This window comes from Arvicola amphibius, chromosome 1 (genome assembly GCF_903992535.2).
Source record: "Arvicola amphibius chromosome 1, mArvAmp1.2, whole genome shotgun sequence".
Lineage (NCBI taxonomy): Eukaryota > Metazoa > Chordata > Mammalia > Rodentia > Cricetidae > Arvicola > Arvicola amphibius.
The window spans coordinates 669,131-695,911 of NC_052047.1; the positions used below are offsets into that span (position 1 = coordinate 669,131).

At 38.6% G+C, this 26,781-nt stretch overlaps 1 protein-coding gene across 1 annotated transcript in view; it reads right to left on the bottom strand.

Moving 5' to 3' along the window:
* Positions 1-26,781, bottom strand: part of Ccdc18 (coiled-coil domain containing 18) — a 127,758-nt gene that overhangs the window by 18,785 nt on the left and 82,192 nt on the right. Inside the window, 6 exon segments of the mRNA XM_038332291.1 lie at positions 1,440-1,643; positions 6,451-6,594; positions 12,325-12,441; positions 13,043-13,142; positions 24,976-25,189; positions 26,258-26,421. Coding sequence (XP_038188219.1) covers positions 1,440-1,643; positions 6,451-6,594; positions 12,325-12,441; positions 13,043-13,142; positions 24,976-25,189; positions 26,258-26,421 — 943 coding nt within the window.

Here is a 26,781-nt window from a genome sequence, read left to right on the forward strand (position 1 = left end):
TTTAAGCTGGGTCTCTGAAATATGTATCCATCATGGGTAAGGGGAAACATTGATGAAAAATGTATGGAGCTATTTTAAAGTAAGAGCTAAGTTAAAAGTTTTTAAACAACTGACAAAAGTTACAAACTTCTGCTATCCAATTAGAGCCAATTAGAGCTGCTATAAAATCCCCAACAACTGTAGGGTGAACTAATCTTAACTACTATAGCTTCTGTGTGATTATTCGGGTCTGGATGGCTGGAAAAGGAAAGAGCAGTCTCCGTCTACAAAAAACAACAAAGCCAGACATTCTATTGCTTTAATTCTCCTTCTTGAAGAAGACTAAAGTAATCACAGAGTATGGAATATGAGTATGGCTTATGTAAAAAGACTAAATAAGATTCAAATCAGATTATTCATAAAAAGAATCAAGGTTTGAACCAAACCAAAAGATAAACATGAATCTATATTTAGTTTGGGATTAAAATATTATAAAACTTTCAATCTAAGCAATGTCCCATTTAAACTCATTTTGAGAACTGAGTTTATCTTATCAAATAAAACAAATTATACTAAACTCAGAAATTATCAACAAAGGACCAAAATGAGATAAAAGTAGATACCTTCCCTTTTATGTAAACACCCAAATATCTGTTATATTCCTATAAATTTTCCTATATATGCTTAATTACTCTAATAATCCAGAAATTTGAATAAAAATATAACTAAGCCTAACAAAAACTAAAAGTAAAAATCTTTTAACTATATACTTATGATGAATTAGTTAGTGTAAGAGAAAGCAGAAAACTTAACAAGACTTTCAGAATAAAAATAAAGACTTTTCTCAAGGTCTAAGAATTAACCCAAGTATATCAATCTAAATACTCTTTAAATGAGTTGCTAACTTCTAAGGAAATAAACCTTTTATTAGTAATCTTGATTTTTAATATACTTTCATCACAGAGAACTAAATGAGGTTTTTACTTAGAAGAAGGCCCAAACACATGCAAATCTAAACGTGTTAAATAACTCAATTAATTAAGAACTAGTGTAGCCAGAGGTCAGTTATGAAGGATTTTATTATAAAATATTATGTTACAAAGAATTTAAAATCTAAGTATAACACAGTTAAACTTTTTCTTTAAGAAACCTGTGGTAGCATGCACATAACATAAAGGTAACTACTTTTTAGATAGTACCCCACAGGGCAGCCTTTGCTAGTCGCTGCCCAAATGCTGGGATTACAAATGTGGACTGCTACACCTGGTTCTACTGTTCTAGCCATTTCTAAGCAGACAGTTTGGTAAGTTTAAATACATTCACACTGTGTGGAACACAGTACAAAATACAAAGGTTAAGCACTGGTGGTTCAGTGATGGGCATTACTATCTGCCTTCTTTTAAAAAGGAGTTAAAGTTTAAAACTTCTTCAGTAAAATAAACTATTTAGAATAGGATTACCTTTTCTTTAGAAAGTTGCTTTATATCCTCCAATTCACTAGAGAGTCTTTCTATTTCTCTCTGTGCTTGGACTTCTTGGCGACGAGCCTCCGCCAGTTCTGAATGGGAGTTCTGCATTTGCTCCTGGGTCAGCCTCAATTCCTGCCCCAAATCAATGACCTCCTTGTACTGGGCAGCAATGTATTCTTCCTGTTCTTTTATGACCTGAAAAGCATAAGACATTTGTGAGTTTCAAAGTGAAATATATAGTTATGAAGTGTACAGTTACAATTTGCTTCTTTACTTTCATAAGAGAATTTCCCTACAATTATCTTTATAAAACTACAATAAAATGAGCATCTCCCACTATAAGTTAATATTTTTAAAAGCCTTAATGCACCAACACATGCTAAGCCATACTGCTAACCCATATCATTTAGCAAATTAAAGACTCAAGGGATCAGAAAAAAGACAAAGATATACAGTAAAAACAGATTCAGACAAAAAATAAACTCTAAATGGTTTACAGTATGTTTAAAAATCCAAGTAAGCTTGGGCAAGAAAAAAGATAGAGAAGGTCCTTTAAAAAAAAAAAAAAAAGAAAAGAAATAGAGTAGATGGGTAAGGTGACACATGCCTTTAATTCCAGCACTCGGGAGGTGAAAGCAGGCAGATCTCTGTGAGAAGAAAGACAGCCTGGTCTACAGAGTGAGATCCAGGACAGCCAAAGACACTCAGACAAACTGTGTCTGAAAAAAAACAAAAAATTAAAAAATAAAAATAAAAGAAGTAGAATATAAAAAAGGCCATGTAAAGTTGGAAAATACAACCAGGCGGTGCAGCACTAGAGAGGCAGGCAGATCTCTGTAAGTTTGAGGTCAGCCTGGTCTACAAGAGCTAGTTCCAGGACAGGCCCCAAAAGTACAGAGAAACCCTGTCTCGAAAAGCCAAAACCAAAACCAAAACCAAAAAAAAAAAAAAAAGATGAAACAGACAAAGAGTCTGAATTATGTATATTTTTGTGTTTTCTCTGAATTTTTTGACTGTGAATGAACTAACTACACAGAGACATTTCATTGTATGTGCTGATAAGCTAAAACAAAATATTTATTTTAAAAATATTTTGACTTCAAAATTTAAGTCTAAGGACGTCTTACTTTGGAAAAGAGTTTTGTTTTTGTTTCCACAGAAGATGAGAACCTGTGAATTTGTTCCAGGCGAATGTGGCTTGACAGAGCAAGACCCCCCCTGAAAAATCTTTTATGAACCCTAAAAATACTTTGCCCCCCCAAAAAAAGCAGTAAGCACTTTGGAGAAAACTACACCCAAACTCCCAAAATGATTGTTTATAAAAGTTTGTCTTTATTTTAAAAGGGTTGGTTATAAATGATTAGTGGTCACAGACAACGCAGAGAGAGCTTGAATGTGGAGTTTGGGAAGAGTGTATTGGGAAGGAGGGAGGGAAGGGAGAGACAAACAGAGGGGAGGGAGAGTGGAAGGGAAGAAGAGGGGGAGAGACAGAGGAAGGCAGGAAGAGATAGAATGGGAGTGGGTGGAGCTTCTCTTATAAGGGCCTTGCACCTGCAAACAATGCCATAGCAGAGGGGTGGCTGTGCCCAGGGGGCAGGGCCAAAGTGTGCCTGTACACTAACACAGGGTTCTCGCCTCAGCACCAAATAAAACCAAGTATGGCACCACACAATGTAATCCTGTGACTTGCGGTAGGAGAAGGAGACCAGAAAAGAGCATACAGTCATCATCTGCTACACAGGGAGTTCAAAACTAGTCTGAGCTACCTAAAACCCTGTCTCAAAAAAACAAAAATCAAACCACCAAGTAGATTGCTCCTGGGAAATGCCCTCTTGAGGAATAACACTCAAGACTGTTTTCAGGCCTACACAAACATGAGTACATACTCCTAAATAAATAAGTAAATACTGCCATGAAATATAGAATTAAAGTTCACAATTAATCTACACAGCTGAGCTGTGGATTCCCCATGAAGGAGAAATATCACTGCAGTATGATTTCCTCTGAAGCGTTATTAATTACCTAAACTCCTAGGAAATGACAGGTTAAGTATTTATCTGGAAACCCAAGATCTGAAATACTCCCTGTAGTGATATTTTGTTTATGTTTTAACAAATAAAGCTTATCTGAAGATCTGAGGACAAAGCAAAGCCTCTAGAGGCCAGGCAGTAGTGGCTCACACCTTTAATCCCAGGACTCAGGAGACAGAAGCAGGAAGATCTGTTAGTTCAAGGCTACCCTGGGCTACACAAGATTTAATTCTGTCTAAAAGAGAAACAGAGCTCAAACAAAGGCGATCCCAGCACTTGGGATCCCATGCCTTTAATCCCAGCACTAGGAAGGTGGAGACAGGAGTGATGTGGCTGGTCAGAGGGAGGAATATAAGGCGGAAAGAGACAGGAGCATTGCAGTCTGAGGTGGAGACAGTTGTAGTCTGAGGATTGGCCCTGCAGTCTGAGAAGAGATTCTGAGGACAGGATCACCCCTTTAATCTGAGCATCAGTACAGGTAAAATAACTCTCTAATGGCTGGACTCTCTGTTTCTCTGATCTTCAGCATTAACCACTATATCTGACTCTGAGCTTTTATTACTAATTTCACTTAGACAAACTAAAATTCATGATATAACTCCCTATGCCTCCCCCCAAAACATGTTGTGAATATTAATTTGGCAGAGAAAATTTCACAGTATGAAAACTGTTTGATTGCTGTGGGATAATGTTCTTGTACCCTGTAAAGATTTTTCACCTGTATTGGCTTAATAAAATGCTGAATGGCCAGTAACCAGGCAGGAAGTATAGGTGGGGTAACGAGACTAGGAGAATTCTGGGAAGAGAAAAGCTCAGTCTGCAGTCAGCTGCAGAGGAAGCAAGAAGAGAATGCTGTACTGAGCATGGCTAAACACAGATAAGAATTATGGGTTAATTTAAGTTGTAATAGCTAGTTAATAATAAGCCTGAGTTAATAGATCAACCAATTTATAATGAATATAAGCCTCTGTGTGTTTTTCTGGGACTGAACAAATTGTTGCGGAACTAGGCAGGACAGAAACTTCTGTCTACATTTGATAAGTAAACTTATTAAAATAATCTATAAATTATCTTCAGATGAGATACATATGGTAAATATGAAACAGAAATGCGTTCAGATTTGAGTAATTTTGAATATATATGTACTCCAAAATCCACATAAACTCAAACTACAAACAATTCTAACTAAAAATCTTTGGCTATAGGAAGCAAAGTCAGTCCTAATTCAGCACATGAGGCAAGTTAGACAGAGGTAATGACACTGGACTTCAAGGAAGAAAAAAGAAAAAGGTCAGTACTAATTACTAGGGCCCTGGTATTTGTCATGAAGATCCATGATATAAATGAGTATAATTAACTATGCAAATAATTTCAGCCATTCACTTGCAGGGAACCAACACGGCAGGGCCGTTAATCATTTCCCCTCACTGTTGTCCCCATTTGCTCTTAGAGACTCTGCTTCACTTATGTTTATAAGTAACCCAATAAATAATAACTTATGCTTACTATATACAAGTCAGGAGCCGGGCAGTGGTGGGGTACCCTTTAATCCCAGGACTCAGGAGACAGGCAAAGGCAGGTAGATCTCTTTGAGTTTGAGCCAGTCTGCTCTACAAGAGCTAGTTCCAGGACAGGCTCAAAAGTTACAGGGAAACTCTATCTCGAAAAAACAAAACACAATAAAATATATTTGTTTTGTTTGATGTGTGTGTGTGTGTGTGTGTGTGTGTGTGTGAGAGAGAGAGAGAGAGAGAGAGAGAGAGAGAGAGAGAGAGAGAGAGAGAGAGAGAGAGAGAGAATATGTGTGTGTATGCACACAAAACTCTGGGTGGTCAGAAAACAGGGATGAAAAAGGAGACAAAATGCCTTCCCTAACAGTTTATGTTCTAGAGACAGACATAAGCAATCAAATACAATAGTTATTGTTGAAATTCCAAAGTTTTTGACGAGAACATTATATCCATTAGAGCTCACAGAAACAAATTCACTTTTAAAAAATACAAGGGTGTTGAATACATTCAACCATCAATACACAGGAAACTAATATCAAGTCATCAAGTAACTGTTTCTCTGATAACATACTGCACTTGGCTGAAATAATACTGTTATCTTTTGTCAGTTTCTGTGTGAAGTTCCTCAGGTTCCTGTAACTTCTTAATATCTGTATCTCCATTCAACTACATAATATATTTACACATTGAATATTTATTGATAAAAAGCATATACTGTAGATTTACTCTGTAAAATATAACATGACAAAGTTAGAGAATACTAAGTACATAAGACAGTGCCCTTGTCTACACCAAAGCCAGCATAATTGTTGTATGATCTTTTGTTTGTGTTCTGACAAATAAAGCTTGCCTGGAGACCAGAGGATGGGGCTAGCCACTAGATAACCATAGAGGCCAGGCAGTGGTGGCACACACATTAATTCCAGCACTTGGGAGGAGGAAGCAGGAAGATGTGGAGTACAAGACCACCCTGGGCTATAGGAGACTGAACTGGTCTAAAAGAGGAACAGCCTTTGACCCCAGCACATGGGAGGAGCATGCCTTTAACCCCAGCACATAGGAGGAGCATGCCTTCTTTTGATCCCAGCACCAGGGAGGTAGAAATAGGATCTCAGCCCAATTCAGTCTGAGGATTCAAAGAGACAGGAGCTCCCATTAGGTCTTAGATTTAGTAGAGGCAAGAAGTTTCTGGTGGCTGGATGCTCTGCTTCTCTGATCTTTCAGCTTTCCTAATATCTGACTCCAGGTTTCTATTATTAAGACTAATTATGATCATGCTTCACATAATAAAATCTTTTTAAAGATCAAAAGAACTAATAGTACCTGGCACAAATAATTAGCTTTTAAAAAGTTGGAGCTGTTTCTGTATTTTAAAACCAAGGTATTAAAAATAAATAAATAGAACAAAGGTATTTAAAAGATATTCATTACTCTTCCCTTATGTGAAAATAATTTACTTACATTTTCCATTTCCTTCATCCTTTGTTGTGTTCTTTCCGTTTCCTTTTTCAGTTGACTTATCTCCTGTTCATTCTGGAGCATTATAAACTCCTTTTCTCGAAGCTGTTCTTTGGCATTATGCAACTTTTCATTTAAACTTTCTACCTGAATTTCAAGCAGGTGATCATTATTAACATAACTAAGAAAATACAATTACTCATAGCTGTGTTCTAAGTGAAACCAGCCACTTATGTACAAAATATCTAAAAGAAGGCAGAACATGGAGGTTCACACCTACAATGCAGCAGTTTGGAAGTGGAGCAGGAGGGTAATAAATTCAAAGCTAGCTTACACTACACAGCAAGACCCTGTCACAAAAATAACAACCAAAAATACCTAAAATCAAATTTTTAAAATTATTTTTCTGGGGCTAAATATTATAATTCTGCTGGCCTGCCCTATAACCTGGGCACCCTGTTTACTAAAAAGTCAAGCTACGCCCACTCCCAATCTCCTCCTTCCCGCTGATGCAAGCTGATTTTCCTTCCTCTTTCTCTGTCTGTTCTTCTTCTAAAGAGGCAGCTGTAGCCAGAGACTGCTCATTTGTTTCTCAGCCTCCCACACCCGAATCATCATACAGAAACTGTATTAATTACAACACTGTCTGGCCAGTAGCTTAGACGTATTCCTAGCTAACTCTTACATCTTAATTTAACCTACTTCTATTATCCTTTGGTTTGTTTGTTTTGTTTTTATTTTTCAAGACAGGGTTTCCCTGTAGCTTTGGAGCCTATCCTAGAACTAGCTCTGTAGACCAGGCTGGCCTCGAACTCACAGAGATCCGCCTGCCTCTGCCTCCCTGAGTGCTGGGATTAAAGGCGTGCGCCACCTATGCCCGGCTTCATTTCTATTATTCTGTGTATCACCATGAGGCTGTGGTTTACTGGGTCAAGTTTCAGTGTCTGCCTCCTTCAGCATCTACATGGCGTCTCTTTGACTCTACCCTCCTCTCCTCTCTTCTCTCTCTCTCTCTCTCTCTCTCTCTCTCTCTCTCCCTCCCTCTCTCTCCCTCTCCCCTCTCCCTCTCCCTCTCTCTCTGTGTTCTGATTTCCCACCTGGCTTTACTCTTCTAAGCCAATGGCCCAAAAAGCTGTATTCATCAACCAATAAAAGCAACACATAGATAGAAGGACACCTCACATCAGGCAGCCTTTGCTTCTCCCTTCCTCCCTCTCCTTCCCTCCCTCCCTCCCTCCCTCCCTCCCTCCTTCTCTCTCTCTCCCTTCCTGCCTCCATAACCCTTTTCCCTTATAAGCTCCCAATACTCACTAAATAAACTCTATGCCCAAGCTCTCACCACATGGCATAATTATCTGTCTCCCACCCACTGGCAGCCTCGGGTCACCTGACACCATCAATCGTAACACTAAAGAGATGGCACAGTGGTTTAGAGCACAGTTTAAAAGCTTTTGCAGAGGAACTGGGTTCTGTTCCCAGCACCTACATGACATCTCACAACCACATGTAATTCCAGTTCTAAAGAATCTAGTGCCCTCTTCTGGGTAGATGATGCACAAACATACTAGAAGGCAAAACGCCCACTCACATAAAATAAAACTAAACCTCTAAAATGTACTTTTCTTAGCAGGTATGGTAATGCATGCCTTTAGTACCAGAACTCAGGAAGCAGAGGCAGGCAGATCTACATGAGATTGAGGCCAGTCTAGTCTACAAAGTCAGTTACAAGACAACTAGGGCTACATAGAAGAAACCCTTTCTCAAGACCGAAAAAAAAAAACGAACCTTTCTTAAGACAAACATAATTTAGAATTCTACTTAATAAGATGATTATATATTCTATAAACACTTAAAATCCACTAAAAGATGAAAAGCTAAATCATAATTTTCCCTTTAGTTAGCATATAAAAAATGGGTCTGTATATAATTTCAAGAGAGAGATTCTTGTACTTTGCTAACTCATAGTTACTTATCCTCAATAACCTCCTCTCAATTACCTCTCTGGCCATCTAGTTTGGCTACTTCCTCTTCTAAATTTTAATGTAGACTTACTTTATACATATGAGTGTTTGGCTACCTGTATATATGTACACGACACACATGTCAGGTACCCATGGAGGTCAGAAGAGAGCATCAGATCCTCTGAAACTGGTATTAAGGATGGCTGTGAGCTACCATGGGCAGGTTGAGAACCCAAACTGGGTCCTCTGCAAGAGCAGCAAGTGTAATTATCCACTGAGCCACGTCTTCAACCCCATAATTCTGTTCTGAAATGATCCTATCCATGAGAGTAAACAAGCAATACTTGCTTTTATTTTGAAGTTTATTTCCCTTTATATAACTGAAAAGTTTTTGCACTCCCATAAACCTCTCCACACCGATGCAATAATGCAAATAATAAAAATCCCAGGTTTAATGGATACGAAGTCTCCGGGGTGGCCTTCCAGTCCCCCAGAGAGGAAACAGGAAGGAAGGCTGGAAAAACACCTGTCTGTTCTCTGGGGGGCAGTTTAAAAAGCCTGTGATCTTGAGCATCTCTGGGAGGCGTCATTGTTTGGCAGGCTTTCTCAGAAGTGGAGTCTGGACTAAGGTAACTCCCAGGGGAGGGGGCTTGAGATAGAATTTCCACCCAGACATTCCAGACTCTTTGGGTAGATGGATGCCAGGGCCTGGGGTGAAGCCTTAAACCAACAATAATAATTTCCATTTCCATCCGTTTTCCTACTGATGACCATAAAATAAGAAACAAAAAAATCCACAAAAAATTATTTAAAGTAAGCATGAAGTTAAAAATTTGGGTCAAGGCTGGAGAGTGATACATGCCTTTAATCCCAGCACTTGGGAGACAGAAGCAAGCAGATCTCTGTGAGTTTGAGGTCAGTCTGGTCTACAGAGCGAGTTTCCGGACAGCCAGGACTATTATAGAGAGAAATCCTGTCTTGAAAAACCAATTAAAAGAAAAAATAAAGAAATATTTGATTTAAGTAAGCATAGAAATAATAAATAAGCCGGACAGTGATGGTGCACACCTTTAATCCCAGCACTCAGGAGGCAAAGGTAGGCAGATCTCTGTGAGTTTGAAGCCAGCTTGGTCTACCAAGTGAGTTCCAGGACAGGTTCCAAAGGTACAGAGAAACCCTGTCTCAGAGGGAAAAAAAAAAGAAAAAGAAAGAAAGAAAGAAAAGAAGGGGACAGGAAAAGGGGAAAAAGAAAGAGCTATCTTAAAAGGAAAAAAAGAAAAATAATAGAAACATGGAATGAGAAGAGCAAGCGATGTAAATTTTGATCATGCAGCAAAAATGTGTAAACAAAATTTGATTAGACAATAAATGTAAAAACTGTATATGCTGTATATTTTACTAAATAAACATAATGTTAAAAGTATAATAAAAAGGGAAAGCAGTGATTCAAAACGAGGTGCAGAAAAGCATTTCATGAAATGACAAGGCATTGGAGTAGCTTCTTTCTGGGTCCTCTGGTACTGGAGTCCATCAGGCGCGAACAGGCATCGGTTGAAGTTTGAATTTCTTACTTTTTGTACTATTCAAGCAGATGCTTGGAACCAGTGAAGAGTCAGCTGTAAAGGCTGCATTTACTCTCTCTCCCCAAATTTTCTCTCCCCCCTCTCCCTCTCTCTTTTGTATACCAAAAGCCACTTCTGTCTGCATTCAGTTTTGTAGCTTGTAAACTAGGTAGGTTCACAAACTCCAAAGACCTCCCAGTTTGCAGTTCCTGGAGTTGCTACGTGGGAGCATCCCTGCTGGGCTACAGCTGGCCTGGCTTTAGCCCTAATCCATCTTTTCTTTAGCAGATACCCTGTGGTTTCTCTTAGTGCCCTGCGTGAATCTTATTTAAAGAGTCTCCCAAGGATACAAAGTCTGTGTACAACTTGGTTGGAGGGAAACCCAGAAAACCGTGGTACCCCGCCCCCATAGAAAATTTGTACTTGGCATTGTTCCTTTGGAAGCTTCCTATCATTTTGAGCATATGGAAATCATCTGGCTAAAGTGTGAATTGGAGAACAATAAAAGCAGCCCAGGAAAGGCAGTTCAGTCCTTAGAGGCTGAATTCCCCTGCATCCAAGAAAGGCTAAATTATTTTATTTTTATTTTTCGAAACAGGGTTTCTCTGTGTAACTGCCCTAGCTGTACTATAACTCGCTCTTGTAGATCAAGCTGGCCTCAAACTCACAGAGATCTGCCTGCCTCTGCCTCCCAAGTGCTGGGATTAAAGGCGTGCACCACCACCACCACCAGACGCTAACTTCATTTTTAAGGTATCTCTGAGTCTTCTTTCCATGGACCCCCATGCCATGACACTACTAATTCTCCTGAGTGCATCTGGCTAGTTCAAGTTTTAAGCCTGTTCAACATTAAATACTCTACAGGAGGAAGGATCCTTTGGGAACTGAGTCCTGCTACTGGGAACCACGGGGAAGAACAGCAATCCCTGGACGACTACAGGCTGGGTTATCACACTTCAGTTATCCCAGGTGTTGGAGTCTGCCTCACCAGAGAGCAGGTCAAAGTACTGTGCTCACAGTCTAAGCTTCCCACCACATAACGGTTCTCATGTCCACGTCTTGTCCTGCCCATCTTGCCTAAATGCAACTACTTCCCACCCAGACTGTGGCCACAAGGTTCCCTGGCTTGTAGTTGCTTGTTGTTCACAGGAGTCCAGAGCAGCTCGGTTTGAAGTAACAGTTCTCTGAAGATGGCTACAGCCACAGCCCTGTTTCTTTTCCAGTGATGACTTATCATACACGAGGAACCAAACACTCCAACTTCATTTAGGGCTTATGAGAATACGGGATTATCCTATGGCTACAAGTACCATTCTCTCTCTCTCATTTTTTAAAATTCTTTTTATCCATTCCTTTTAAATTAGCATTCCTTGGCTTATTTTATGAATAAGTCTGACACTTCCTCCCATCAGCAAATGTTTCTATCAGTATTTTATACAAGTACACTAAACAAATAAAACACAACTTTATAATTTTAAAGGTGATATACATGTAAGATAAAAAATATAGAGAACACAGTTCTTCCTTCCCACATGATTTCTTTCAATTAGATTCTAGAATTACTTATAAATCCTCCCAGTAATATTTTATAGCTAATCAAACATGTACATATTGTGGTAAGTATATACATATATTAATATAAGAAATTATAATAAAAAACACTGAGGACAAAATGAATAGTAAATTAGAATATACAAGACTAATAAAAGAATCCAGTGTTTCTATCACGTGCATTCTATAAAATACAACCATGTTCAGTGTTGTTACACCCAGATCTGCAGAATCCCCCAAAAACCAACAAGGAGACTGAGTCCCGTATGCAAAAGCAAAGAGCCTTTACTCTTACTCAAGTTCGTGAACTCGGACTCCGCATGCCTAACATATTGGTGCAATCAGAGAGCCCTGAGTTGGGATGGGGTTTTTATAAGAGCAGAGGAGTTTCTAAGGTCCAGGACCCCTGATGGGCTGACATTTGTCTAGGGGTGCCCTGGCCAACAGGAGATGGGTGTGTGCTGGGCTAAGGGACATCAAGTTAGGAACTTAATTTGGATGATCTGTTACTGGGTGGAGCGTGGGTGGTCTCAGTTTGTGATCTTTCTTGGAACCAGGTTTGCATTAGGATAAACTGAGACTCAGGCCTACCTTCCTGTTGGTCTATAGAGCCTGTGATGATAGGTGTGTACCAAGCTGCCCTGGGTCCTACAGTGTTTTGTGTGGGGTGCCTGGGCATAGGAATTCAAGGTCAATTTGGGCAGCATAACAACAGGCGTCATCACAAACAACAACAAGAACACTCTGACTTTAATGGTGTTAATTTTTAAACAATTTAAAATATGAAATTTTAAGATAATTACCTGTTTGTTGCATTCTTTAAGTTCTAATTCTGACTTCTCCAGAGTACCCTCTAACTTAATTATTTTTTGTTCCATTTCTCCTCTGTGCTCACGAATGGTCATATCCAAATGTGTAACCTAAATACAAGAAATATCAAGCTAGATGTTCCATTTTATTACAATGCAAACACTGGTGTTGTTGGAGCATACTTTTACAACAGGAATTTTTATCAACAAATGATAAGTTTATCCCAAATAAAGCATTTTTTTCAAGTAGGATTTGAATCCCATATGTATTATATATTATAGAAAGTTAAAATGGAAAATAAGAGAAAATGACTCAGGTTTCAATTTATATTGGAATAAAAACTGCTAAATAATGCTTCGTTTCTCCAACATTTAGGTCACAGCAACATGTTCAACTGCATATTCTTTGAGACAGAATTAAAAACAAAATCTAAAGGGTAGCAAGCAAACCCTTACACTCAAAACTTACTGGCCAGGCTGAGTTGAAGTTTCATGGTAATGAACTTACCTGCCTATTCAGCTCCCAGGAAGAAAAGCACTTTCAGCCAGGCATCTACACTAACAGCATTTGGAGGATTATAAACTAAAAAATCTATTTATTTCTAACTTTATAAATATTTATAACCAGAAACAAAAATTGGTGACTTCTAAAACCCTTCATAGTTGTCCCATGGTAGAAATTTTTATTTAAATATAATTAGGAAAAAACAACCTGAGCTGCTCTCTGCTTTAGCTCCCAATTTCTCTCCTTAAGCGCCTGATCCATTTCAACGAGTTCTTGTTTTTTGTCTTCAATCTCCATCTTGCATTCTCTAAAATTTGTCAAAAGAAAAAGATAAAGCAGATAATATAACTACTATAATGTTTAAAGGTAGGTAAACTGAGTTGTTTCCCATAAATTAAAAGCAACAGAATGTAGTTAATTCAGACTGAAAGGATTTAAATCAAAGGAACAATGTATAAAAAACTTACTGAAATCAAAAGTCTTATTCTAATATAGACGGTGCAGAGGAACTGGGGAAGACACTTACATCACTCTGACTTCTACCTGTGTCCAAACACACCAAGTGCTTCCACACGTAGGAACATGCACACACACGCGCTCACACACCAAAACAGAACAGAGAAAAGGCTAGGAAACTGGGAACCTTATGTAGGGCTTGGTATTCTACAGACTTGGGTTTTTGAAAACTGTGTTCTGTGGAAAAACAAGCATGAAATATCCTATCAGCCATTTGAGAGTGCATAATTCAACTGAATTAACTACATTTGCAATGTTATGCAGCATCACCATTATCCGTTTGCAGTATATTTTTTTATACAACAAAAGGAATACCATATGTTCCCGGGATCTTTTTTTCTCATATTCTGTCTTCTAGTTCCTGACAACCATCAATCTTTCCTATCTCTATGAACTTATCAATTCTAGAAATTTCATATAAACCAAATTTTACTAAATGTGTCTAGCTTCTCTTAGCATAATGCTTTTTTTTATTTATTAAAAATTTCCGCCTCCTCCCTGCCTCCCAATTATCCCCTCCCTCCTCCACTCCCCCTCCCTCTTCTGTCCAGAGAGCAGAAAGGGTTCCCTGCCCTGTGGGAAGTCGAAGTTCCTCCCACCTCGATCCAGGTCTAGGAAGGTGAGCATCCAAACAGGCCAGGACCCCCAAAGCCAGTATGTGTGGTAGGGTCCAAATCCAGTGTCATTGTCCTCGGCTTCTCAGCAGCCCTCATTGTCTGCCATGTTCAGGGAGTCCGGTTTTATCTCATGCTTTTTCAGTCCCAGTCCAGCTGGGCTTGGTAAGCTCTGAATGGATCAGCCCCACCATCTCAGTGGGTGGGAGCACTCCTCGCAGTCCAGACTTCCTTGCTCATGTTTTCCTTCCTTCTGCTCCTCATTTGGACCTTGGGCGCTCAGTTCGGTGCACCAATGTGTGGCTCTGTCTTTATCTCCATCCATCGCCAGATGAAGGTTCCCTCATGGTCCTGACTTTCTTTAGTGTTCCTCTACTTTGTAGCATGGATTATCACTATTTTATTGCATTTTCTGAATTAATAATACTCCTTTTATAGATACACCATATTTTCTTTATCCATTCATCATTGTGGCAAAATGGTTTTTTGATGGAGGACTCTCATTGGTTAATAAAGAAACTGCCTTGGCCTTTTGATAGGGCAGGATTTAAATAGGTGGAGTAGACAGAACAGAATGCTGTGAAGAAGGGAAGTTAGGCAGATGCCATGTCTCTCCTCAGTGAGACAGACGCCATGGAGCCAGCCGCCAGGTCAGACATGCTGAATCTTTCCCAGTAAGACACCACCTCGTGGTGCTACACACATTACTAAATATGGGTTAAATCAAGATGTGAGAATTAGCTAATAAGAGGCTGAAACTAATGGGCCAGGCAGTGTTTAAATGAATACAGTTTCCGTGTAATTATTTCGGGTGTAAAGCTAGCCAGGCGGCCTGGAGCCGGGCGGGAACGCAGTCCGCTGCTCCTTCTACAGTTTTTGCCATTTTTTTTTTTTTTGGCTATTGTGAACAGAGGTGCTATGAACATTTGTATAATTTTTGTTTAAATGTCCACCTTCAATGCTTTTAGATATATAACTAGGAAATTATTATACTAAATAATAATTTTGTATTTAACTCATTGAGAAATTGCAATTATTTTCCCACAGTGGCTATCACCACTTTTGTTTCCTACCAGCAATGAATCAGAATTTCACTTCTCTACATATTTCCCAACACTTGGTATGCCCTGTTTCTTTTTTTTTTCCTAAGGGCTGATCTACCGAGTAATGAAATTGTGTCCCAAAACTTCAGTTTTTCATTTCCAAATGACTTAAGATTTTACTGAGAATGTTTTAGAAAGCTATCAGAAGTCTAAAAAGAAATCAATTATTATATGATTTATGTTTGAAATCAGAAACATAATGAATCCTGTGGAAAGTGAATTAGCAATAAATGAAGAACGTAAAGAGCCCATTATGAAGACCCAGTCGTGCACCACAGAAGAAACAATGACGGACTGTGCACAGTGGTCACCAGGAGTCCATGGGTGTTAGGGATGGGGTTGACGAGACTGTGCACAGTGGTCACCAGGAGTCCATGGGTGTTAGGGATGGGGTTGACGAGACCTGCTAAAACACTGGATGAAACAGAAGAGGACAGTGCTACAGCCTTCTGGACTGAGAGGTTATACTAGAAAGACAGGAGGGCAGACTTATAAGAAAACATATGAAAGTGTTGGCCGAGATTGAGATGCCTCTAAAAATGTCCACTATTAAGGGTTGGAAAAAACACACTTGCTGCCGACCCTGACAACATGAGTTTAATACCTGAGACCAATATGGCGAGAAAAACAGAACTGACTGTCACCATTTGTCCTTTACCCTCCACATGTGCATCATGATACATGTCACACATCCACCTATGTACACAGAAGTGAATAAATAAAAATTTAATAAGATCCAGCCGAGTATTGCCCTGCAGACCATCCGAGCCTTTCCTTCCAGTCCACTTTCATTCCAGTGTGTCAGTTGCTGACACCTAGAAGCATCTCTGCCAGGGATCAATGGGGGTCATTTCTGGTTGAGACTCAGGCAACACTCATTCTTCCTGCTCTCCATTATCGCCCTCAGCCCAGCAGCAGCCAGGCAATCCAGACTTACATCCACACACCTATGGACCTGATATGTTTATAAAGAAGCAAGAAATACACACTGGAAAACAGACAGCATCTTCAATAACGGGTGCTGGTAAACTAGATGGCTATTCCATATTTATCATCCCATACAAAACTCAACACCAAATGAAACAAAAACATAAGATCATATTCCCTGAATCTGACAAAAGAGAAAGTGGAGAGTGGGCTTGAACTCATTGGCACAAGAAAAAATATTCTGAGCAGGACACCATCAACACAGGCACAAAGAACAACAAATAATGGGGCCTCAAGAAACTGAAAAGCTTCTGCGTGACAAAGGATATATCACTGGAGCAAAGCAGCAGGATGCAGAATGTAGAAAGATCTTATCTACTACATCCAGTAAAGGACTAATATCTAAAATATCAAAAAAAGGAAGAAAGAAAGAAAAAAATCAAGAAACAAACAATCCAATTTAAAAAATGGGGTATAGAACTAGGCTGAAAGTTCTCAAAAGATAAATCACAAAGGGCTGAGAAACCTTTAAAGAAATGTTCAATATCTTTAGTTATCTGAGAAATGCAAATCAAAACTACTTTTAAGATTCCATCTTCTAATAGTTAGAATGGCCAAGATCAATAAAACAAATGACAGCTCATGCTGGTGAGGACGTGAGGAGAGGATTTACTTTATTCATTGACAGAAATGCAAACTTGCACAGTCACTAAGCAAAACAGTGTGGCAGTTCCTCAGGAATAGATCACGCCCTAAGATCCAGCTATACCAGACATTCTGAGGGACACAGCAGAAGAAAGCAACTGACAAACACTGCCATTACTAGGCAGAACATATCTTCAAATTTCCTGCTTTGTGGAAAGTCTGCCAGATATTATGGGCCTATAAGCTGAAGATGGAGCCCCAACATTACAGAAAGAACTCTGGGTGACTGTAGAGGCAGCCAGCTTTTTCTGTCATTACTCACAGTTTTTGGAAGTCACTTGCTTGCACTTCCTGCTTACTTGATGATGTGGGATTCCCTTTTGTATGCTGTGACTATGATAGGCTGATTAATAGAGAAACTGAATTAGCCTGATAGTGTAGAATAGATCTAGGCAGGGGAAACTAAACTGAATGCTGGGAGAAAGGAGGCAGAGTCAGAGAGAAGCCATGTAGCCCTACTGGAGACAGACATGAGAACATTACCCAGTAAGCCACAGCCTCATGGTGATACACAGATTAATATAGATGGGTTAAATTAAGATGTAAGAGTTATCTAATAAAAAGCTAGAGCTAATGGGTCAAGCAGTGATTTAATTAATACAGTTTCTATGTGGTTATTTCAGGTCTGAGCAGCTGGGAACTAACTAGCGGCCTCCTACAACAAATTGGCGCCCAACATGTGTGAGCTAAATCCACATAAAACCTGAGAAATCTTGGAAAGGAATTCTAAACACACACACACACAAAACAAACAAACAAAAAAAACAGAGTTAAGCATGGCTTAATGCCATGGCTCCTTTAAGAGAGGTTTTCCTGATTCAGCAGTAGCAGAAAAAAAGCCAAGAAGATTTGCAAATGGCGACTTTCTGGGCTGTGCTGCTATTGCGAACTCTGGTTCTTTCAGGAGACCAAGCATTTAAATGGGGTTTATGGACAGCATGCTGCAAGTTACTTGGAGACAGAATGAGCCAACTGTTTATCAGACTCGAGGTGGTGAGGACAGCTCCTACCTGGTAGTCTCAGGCATTTAAGGGAATTCTACCACCATGTTGGACTGGGCAGAGCAAGCAGACAGGGCTGCATTTCCCCTAGCAATGCCACTGCTTGGGTTCTTAAGAAGCACTTAGCATTTTAAGAAACCATCCTGGTCAGAAAAGATCACAGATATGCAATAAGGAGAGATTCAGATATAAACGACTTCAAATTGAAACACGGTGTGTTTTAAAAATGTATGTAGGCTTGGGATAGAGAAGAAATATAGACAGTTATAAAAAGAAGTAAATGGTTTTTAAAAAGGTAAAGTCTTTAAAAAGAGTACAGACACTCAGAGAAAAGGAGAAAAAAATAAGCCACATAAAGATGGAATATACACAGAGAGTCTGGATTATGTATATTATTGTGTATTCTTTGAATTTTTTGACTGTGAAGGAGCTAAGTACAGAAAGACATTTCATTGTATGGGCTGCTAAGCTAAACCAGCATATATATATTTTAAAGGTATCATGATTTCAGAATTTTGGATCTAAGAATTTGTTGCTTTAGAAAAGAGGTTCCCCTTTTATTTCCAGAGGATGAGAACCTGTGTATTCCTTCCAGACTAATGTGGTTTGATGGACCAAGATCTCCTGAAAGGTCACTGTGAGTACCCCTCCCCCCTGAAAAAAAATTACTTCACCCTACAAAAACCAGAAAGCAGTTTGGAGAGAACTATACTCATATTCCCAAATATTGACATCTCTTTTATGTAATTTTACTATGTTAAAGTATTTAACTTAGTATTTGTTTTTAACAATAAATAAAAAATTAAATTAGGTATTTAACTTTTTTTTTTTTTTTGGTTTTTCGAGACAGGGTTTCCCTGTAGTTTCTAGAGCCTGTCCTGGAACTAGCTCTTGTAGACCAGGCTGGCCTCGAACTCACAGAGATCCGCCTGCCTCTGCCTCCCGAGTGCTGGGATTAAAGGCGTGCGCCACCACCGCCCGGCGGTATTTAACTTTTTATATAAAAAGATTAACTTTTTACTTAAACAGAAAAGGGTAGTGATGTGGAATTCCCCTCTGTATGCTGTGAATACAATAGGTTAATTAATAAAGAAACTGGCCTGGCCTGATAAGTGTAGAGTATAGCTAGGCAGGGGAAACTAAACTGAATGCTGGGAAAAAGGAGGTAGAGTCAGAGAGAAGCAATGTAGCTCTGCCAGAGACAGACGACGGAACTTTATGTGATAAGTCACAGCCTCATAGCAATACACAGATTAATATAGATGGATTAAATTAAGATGTAAGAGTTAGCCAATTTAAAAAAAGTAGCCAGAACTAATGGGCCAAACAGTTATTTAATTAATACAATTTCTGTGTGATTATTTTGGATGTGAGTGGTTGGGAACTAACTAGCAGTCTCCTACAACAACTCAGTTAATATATTTCCTTCTTGGGACTACAAACCACAATCCCAGAGAACTTAGAAACAATACAGACACTAAGAGAGACTTACATAGATCTAATCTACATGGGAAATAGAAAGTAGAAAAAGACAAGATCTCCTGAGTAAATTGGGAGCATAGGGACACTGGGGGAAGGTTGAAGTGAAGAGGGGAGAGTCAGGGAGGGGAGCAGAGAAAAATGGTAGAGCTCAATAAATATCAATAAAAAATTTTTAAAAAAGAATAGCCTCGCCGGGCGATGGTGGCGCACGCCTTTAATCCCAGCACTCGGGAAGCAGAGGCAGGTGGATCTCTGTGAGTTCGAGACCAGCCTGGTCTACAAGAGCTAGTTCCAGGACAGGCTCCAAAGCCACAGAGAAACCCTGTCTCGAAAAAAAAAAAAAGAATAGCCTCATAGTTATTCACTTAAAAGATTGTTTGTTCACTATACCTTTACAAGAAAAAGAGAAAAGTCTGAATTCACAGTGCTTACTTATAATAATTCTCAGCCTGATAAAAGATATGAATAGAAGATTCTCCCACAGGGAATGTTAAATAGCCCTACCCTTTGCCAATATTTTGTTAAACAGTCATTGGAAATGATACATAAGCAATTTCCTGAATAAATAGTTTACCATTACATGGACATTTTATTTTCTGATTCAAATGTAGATACTTTAGAAAGAATTTTTGAAGAAGAAAATTTTGCCTTGTTGGGGATTACAAATTGCTCCTGAAAAAATATGAGGAAATTCTATTAATTAATTAGGCTATAAAATATGTTTACAGAAAATTAGACCACATAAGGTACAAATTAGGAGAGATGAATCGCAGACACTTAATGACTGCCAAAGATTGCTAGGAGACATTTCCCAGGTATGGCCCACTGTTGAAATATGTCCTGATGACCTGATTAATTTAAACAAAATCTTAGACGGTGACAAGGACTTATGTAGTCCCAGGGAATTATCAGTTGAAACTGAAGAGAAATTACAGAAGGCACATGTGGATTGTGTGGATCTAAATCTTAACCACATTCTGGTCTTATTATCCTTCAAACATTCCCCTTCAGGAGTTTTAATACAGAGGGAAGATACTATCTTAGAATGGCTTACCACACAAACTGAGTAAAATATTAAAAGTTTGTGTGGACCAGGTCTCTGTGTTAATTAAAAAGGAAAATTGAAGCTTCGTAAATTAGTAGGAATAGACCCATCAGAAATTATAGTACCATTCACGAATGATGAAATTAAGAAATTATGAGAAGGAAGTGAACCCTGGCAAAGAGCTTGAAGTAATTTTTTGGGAGACATTAACAACTATCCCAAAAGTGAGAGAATTTGATTTATAAAAAGAACTAATTGGATCATTCCTCACATTGTATGGGACACACCATTAACTAGAGCCCCTACATTCTATACTGATGCTAATAAATCATAAAATTTGTGTAAAGTAGAATAAAGCTGCTGTGGGAACTTCTTCAGCCAAAGCCTTTGAGATACCTGCACACTTGGGCATGATCTCTTATACTATAAATGCAGCCATAAAGCTTGCATGTGCTCTCTCTCCCCCCACTGCTGGATTTGGCTCCTGTTCCCCGTTTGTGCAAAGGACTGTGCTCTAACCCTTTATTATTCTCAGTTCTGAGCTACTGTTGGATTACTTTAGAGTGTCCATCTTCACAAAGCCTTCATGATTCTGTACAAAAGCCAGAAGGGATTTTAAAGAATCTCTCAACATAGTTACTCAACATAGTTAACTATAACATCATTGCAATATGCAGAAAGAGTTGTTTTGCATATTGAAACCTCTAATTTAAACCAGATAATATAGAATTGACTTTATTATTTAATTCAGGTACAAGATACAAACAAGAATAGGCATTATCCCATGTACATAACACACATCCAATCCCATATGGGTTTGCCAGGTTCTCTAGCACAAGGCAATGCAGAAATTTATCAATTATTGATTGGGAATGTGCTGAATGCCTCAGAATTTCATTTAAAAAGTCAACAGCAGGGGGCTGGAGAGATGGCTCAGTGGTTAAGAGCATTGCCTGTTCTTCCAAAGGTCCTGAGTTCAATTCCCGGCAACCACATGGTGGCTCAAAACCATCTGTAAAGAGTTCTGGTGTCATCTTCTGGCCTTCAGACATGCACACAGACAGAATATTGTATACATAATTAATAAATAAACATTTTTTAAAAAGTCAACAGCAAGCATTTAAAAATGACTTTTCCACCACATGGCAACAAGCCAAAGAAATTATAAGGAAATGTTCTACTTGTTCTTTCTACAAGCAAACTCCATTGCATGCAAGAAGTCACCCAAAGGGTACTCATGAGTGAAATCTGGAAGGTGAATGTGTTACATTTTGTAGAATTTGTGAGATTAAAATATGTACACCACACCATTGATACCTATTCAGGTTTCCAATGGGCAAAAGCTTTGAGTTCGGGAAAAGGCTCATTTAGTAATTACACATTTATTAGAAGTTATGGCCATCATGGGTATACCTGCACAAATAGAGACAGACAATGCTCCAGCATATGTTTCTAAGAAAATGAAACAGTTTTTCTTATTATAATATAAAGCATACTCCAGGCATGCCACACAATCTTACAAAGTGAACTATAAGGGGTATGTTACATAAAAAGAAAGGCATGATAAAGACCCCGAGAAATAGACTGCATAATGTTTTATTAACTTGGAATTTTCTTAATGCTAATGGGAAAGGAACAACAGCTACAGAGAGACTTTAAACAATAGAAAAAAACTTCTGAATTAAATCAGCCAATGCATTTCAAGGAAGCCAGGAGATGTGCTGTGTTGGGGGTTTTGCTCTTCTTTCCACAGGAGGAGAAAAGCTATGGATACTATTAAAATTCATCAAGATTTGGTTTGAAAAGGAGAAACTTCTGGATGAAGAGAAATGACAGCTCTTCCACTAAGGTAACATTCCAAGAACTTGTAAGGAAACCTCAGCAGGGCTGGGCCAAGGTTCTGTTCTTGTCTTTGCAAGAAAATAGAAAATACCCATCCTTGAGAAGTCAAGAGACCTAAAGAAGAAAAGATGGCTACCCAGAAAGAATCACCAAGCAAGGACAATCTGACTCATGACACCAGGATTCTCTGCAGGGTAAGATCTCACTACATAACCATCCATGTCTCCTTCTTTCTTAGTATAGTGGTAGTCCCAACTCACTTACAAATCAGAGCTGGCGGGTCTGGAGAGATGGCTCAGAGGTTAAGAGCATTGCCTGCTCTTCCAGAGGTCCTGAGTTCAATTCCCAGCAACCACATGGTGGCTCACAACCATCTGTCATGAGATCCGGTGCCCTCTTCTGGCCTGCAGGCATACATGCAGACATAACAGTGTATACATAATAAATAAATCTTTAAAAAAAAAAATCAGAGCTGGCTTTGGAGTTGGACTGTGTGGCTCACCTTCTCTAAATCCAGGTACGTTCTTAAAAGAAAAATTCAGAACTTCTGTCTCAAATTAGGAGAGCCACCTGGTGTGGGACAGAGTTATCAAAACTTTGCTTTCAAAAATTCTACTTTTCCCCATGCCTATTTTTGCCTCTATGGTACCTTTCTTTTAATACATGCCTATCAAAATTCAAAATTTCCATTTTGATATTAATAATGTTTAAGTTTTCCACAGTGAACAATAAATTTTCCTACAGAAATCTCTGAAGTCTCCAGAGAGGAGCTGGGGCTCTACAACAGTGATTCCACCTCATGCATATGATGTCATCATGCTGAAAGCACCATTCTAAGATCAGTTTGGGGCTACAAACTGCTTAAGATGATTCCAACTTGGCAGCTGAGATGATGCACCTTCTTAAAACAATCTGGCCAGAACTTCAGAAAAACCCTACCGACTACCCAGAGACTTTCTGTAATTGTACCAGACAGTAATCTTGAGACTTAAACATCATTTTAGTTTTTACAGGATCCCACAGAAATAATATCACCTCCATGAAAGCTGGAAGTAATTCTAGAAAATAACACCCCCTCTCCCAACAGAATTTGGGTTAGGGGTTAACACATGGTTATAAGTTGTATAGGGTTGGGGGTGGAAATGAAGTAGGCTCAGGGATCTCTTTTGAGAAAAAAAAGGCGGGGATGAATGGGATGCGATTATAAGTAGATTAGTATATCTACTTGTGAACTATTAGTTATAGATAATTTATATTGGTATGGATTTGTGTATATTGATACATATGTAAAATTATCTTTGTATTCCTGTCTAAGATAAGTCATATATTGATAAAAATTCAAATTATAATTGTTATATTGAATATGCTCCTATTTGTGTTTACAATATTTGTGTACATATGCAAAGTTACTTTGTCAAATTGTATTCATGCATGTTTCTAACTCTGCTTAAGATATTTTACATATTGATGCAATTTTAGGATACATTGCATTATACATGTCTACCTCTGATCAAGATATATAGTTTACATTTGGGGGTTATTGTCCTCACTTACTGCACAGTTTGATTTTATAATGGGAACTTCAGTCTTGAAGCTATATAGGTATTAAGAATTACAATTCAACATTCACCCATGCTTTCATACATATCAGTCAGGCTAGTCAGGCTTTCTAGATGCACAGAGATTGAACTCTGCATAGACAGGTAATCTGGCATTTAAATAATGCAGGATTCTGTTGACATGAGACACGATTGTTCTTGGCAGCAACAATCTATTCCCAAGAGAATGTTGGCACCGAATTCTTGGAGCTTGTTTTCTTCTCAGAAGAACTGGCCTATGGGCAAAGAACTGCCTGCCCTTGCTCCAACTACTGACAGTATTCATGCTATCCAAACTGCACGAGGAAGATACAAGCAAAAATGACTACTGAACCTTGTCAAGCAGGGTAGGACAGTCTTTCAATTTTTCCTGCCTCTGAAAATGGTCTGTTAGATACTTTAGGCCTTCGCCAAAATTGGTTGTTCTAACACTGCAAATGAGATTTTGGGTGATTTTCTAGGTAGCCAGCTGTCTCTGTCATTTTTTGCACCTTTTTGAAGTTGCTTGCTTGTACTTCCTGCCTACTCAGGTAATATTGTTTCCCTTCTCAAGTCTTTGATGGGGTTGAAGACTAGACAGTCATAACTATTTTAATCTCAAAACTTAGCTAATACATTTCAGTACAAGACTCAGCCTCCTCAGGATAGGACAGCTATTGAAATTATCTCTGTTATTTGCTAATTACCTTAGACTAGACATTTAGAATGTGTTTCTTGCTTGATGTTGTTTATGTTGGTTGTAGTTCTATTTCTGTGTATGTTTGTGCCTTTTATTTTCCTGGACAATACTTGATATCTGTTCTTATTGTATAGTTTCGTTATAGGTTTAGAACCCTCTTATTTAGACCAAAGGGGGAGGTACCCATTAGGGCGTGGTCTGAGGTACTGTAAACACAGATAGGAAGCTTGAGTGCTCTTCACTTTTCCCTTTTCGCTAGGTTGATGGCTGGTGTTTGGTTTGCAGCTCCCAGTGGCAACAGAGCAGAGAAAGCAGCAGTCTTCTTTTTGTGGGTATCCCCAATAAACATTTGTTATCCTTTATTATGGGCTCACATGGGCCTCCTTTAATTATGCTCCACCTACTCCATTCCCACCCCCCTTTCTTAGAAAGCTACTTGGACAGTGTGGAACTGATCACAGAATGAGGACAGAAGTATCAGCAGCTAAAAGTAACTTCTCTCACTTGCTTAGATGAATCAAAAACAAACAAGACATTCAACAACAGTTTTTGTGATATGGTCCAATGGACTCAAAATAATCAAAGAGATACCAGTAATTATGGTGTCCTTTCTTATTATCTAACTCACCTAAGTTCAGCAGTGAGGTCCTTGATTGTAGTGTACTTTTCCTCTAATGATAACTGAGCCTTTTGCAGTACGTCTCTCAGTTCCTGTAGCTGTCTTAAGGTACTTTTCAGTTCTCCGTGAGCATTCTGTAGCTCAGTTTCGAGGGCTTCCCGTTTCTGCACGGTATCCGTTAGTTCGGCTTCAGTGTGGTGCTGCAACCTTTCTAACTCCTTCACTGTTAAGAATACAGAATCATTTAAGAACTATATGTAAACGATTTTTATAAAAAAAAACTTTATGAATAAACATAATTAATAATATTCAAGGAGCTGGAAAGATGGATCAGTTACTAAAACACCAGCCCTGCAATCATGAGGACCTCAGTTAGATATCAAGCACCCATACAAAAGACTGTGCATTACCCTATGAAGTGCTGGTAGAGACAGACAGGTAGCTGGAGCTCATTGGCCAGTGAGCCTTGCCAATCATAAAGTCTTGGTCTCAAAAAATAAGATAGATAGCAATCTAGGAAGATACTTAAATTCTAACTCTGGCCTCCACATGCACATACACAAAAGTGCACACTATCTCAGGACATGTAAATAAGATACAAACAAAAGAATATTCAATCTGAGAGCTGGAATCTATAAAACTCTTGGTTTATAGAGTGCTTGCTTAGAATGAACAAGGCCTGGGACATAATCCCCAGCACTGCATACACAAAGCATGCTGGTCCCTGTCTATAATTTTAACACTAAAGAGGGGGAAGTAGGAGGATCAGAAGTTCACTGTCTTCCTCTGCTACATAAGGAGGTCTTGGCAAAAAAAAAAAAATATATCTGATAGAACTTTACAAATAAATAAGACTATCTATTTTTATTAATTTATAAGAGACAAAATACTGAACACTATCCCTTTTAGCCCTCACTACCCCAACTGCTGATTTTATTCCACTTAAATATAATTAATGTCTTAGTCAATGTTCTGTTGTGATGAGAAACCATAACCAAGCCAACAATTGGAAAGAAAACATTTAACTGGGGCCTTGCTTACAGTTTTAGAAGTTTAGTTCATTATCATCATGATGGGGAACATGGTGGCTTTCAGGCAGACAATGGAGCAGTAGCACACCCCTACTAACACGCATCCTCCAACTAGGCCACACCTCCTAATCTTTCTCAAATTCTACCACTCCTGATAACTAAGCATTCAAATATATAAGCCCATTGGGGCCACTCTGACTCAAACCATCCCACACAAATACAATTCTATGTAAGTCAAATTAAGCTAACCAGTTACTCACCTGAATTTGTTCTCTTTTCGAGTTCTGTCTTTGTCTGATCTAAAATCATATCTAACTGAGAAAGATGTATGGATTTATTTTCCCCATCTCGTTTCAGATGTACTATTTCTTTTTCCATTTTAGACAGCTCTTCTTTGTACTGATCCATCTCAAGTTTAGCTTGTCTAATTAAAAATAAACAATAGAACAGGTAATTTGGAAGCTTTACACCAAAAGTCTTCTAACTTTAAGCCTACAAAATTTATTAGGTTAAATTATTAGCAAGATCTCTACTCAGAATCTTAAGTCACATACTATACTTTTGAAACTACTCCAACTGAAGTATTATTGTTCTTTATACCAACACCACTCAACTCAAAGGCCAGCATTGTTCTCAGTCTAACTACATATAGCCTTATAAAGTTTCATATATATATATGTGTGTATGTATGTATGTATGTATGTATGTATGTATATAACATTCAGGAATAACCATGTGATTTTTAATTATCTAAAATAATAATTAAGAGGCTGAGTAATCAAAA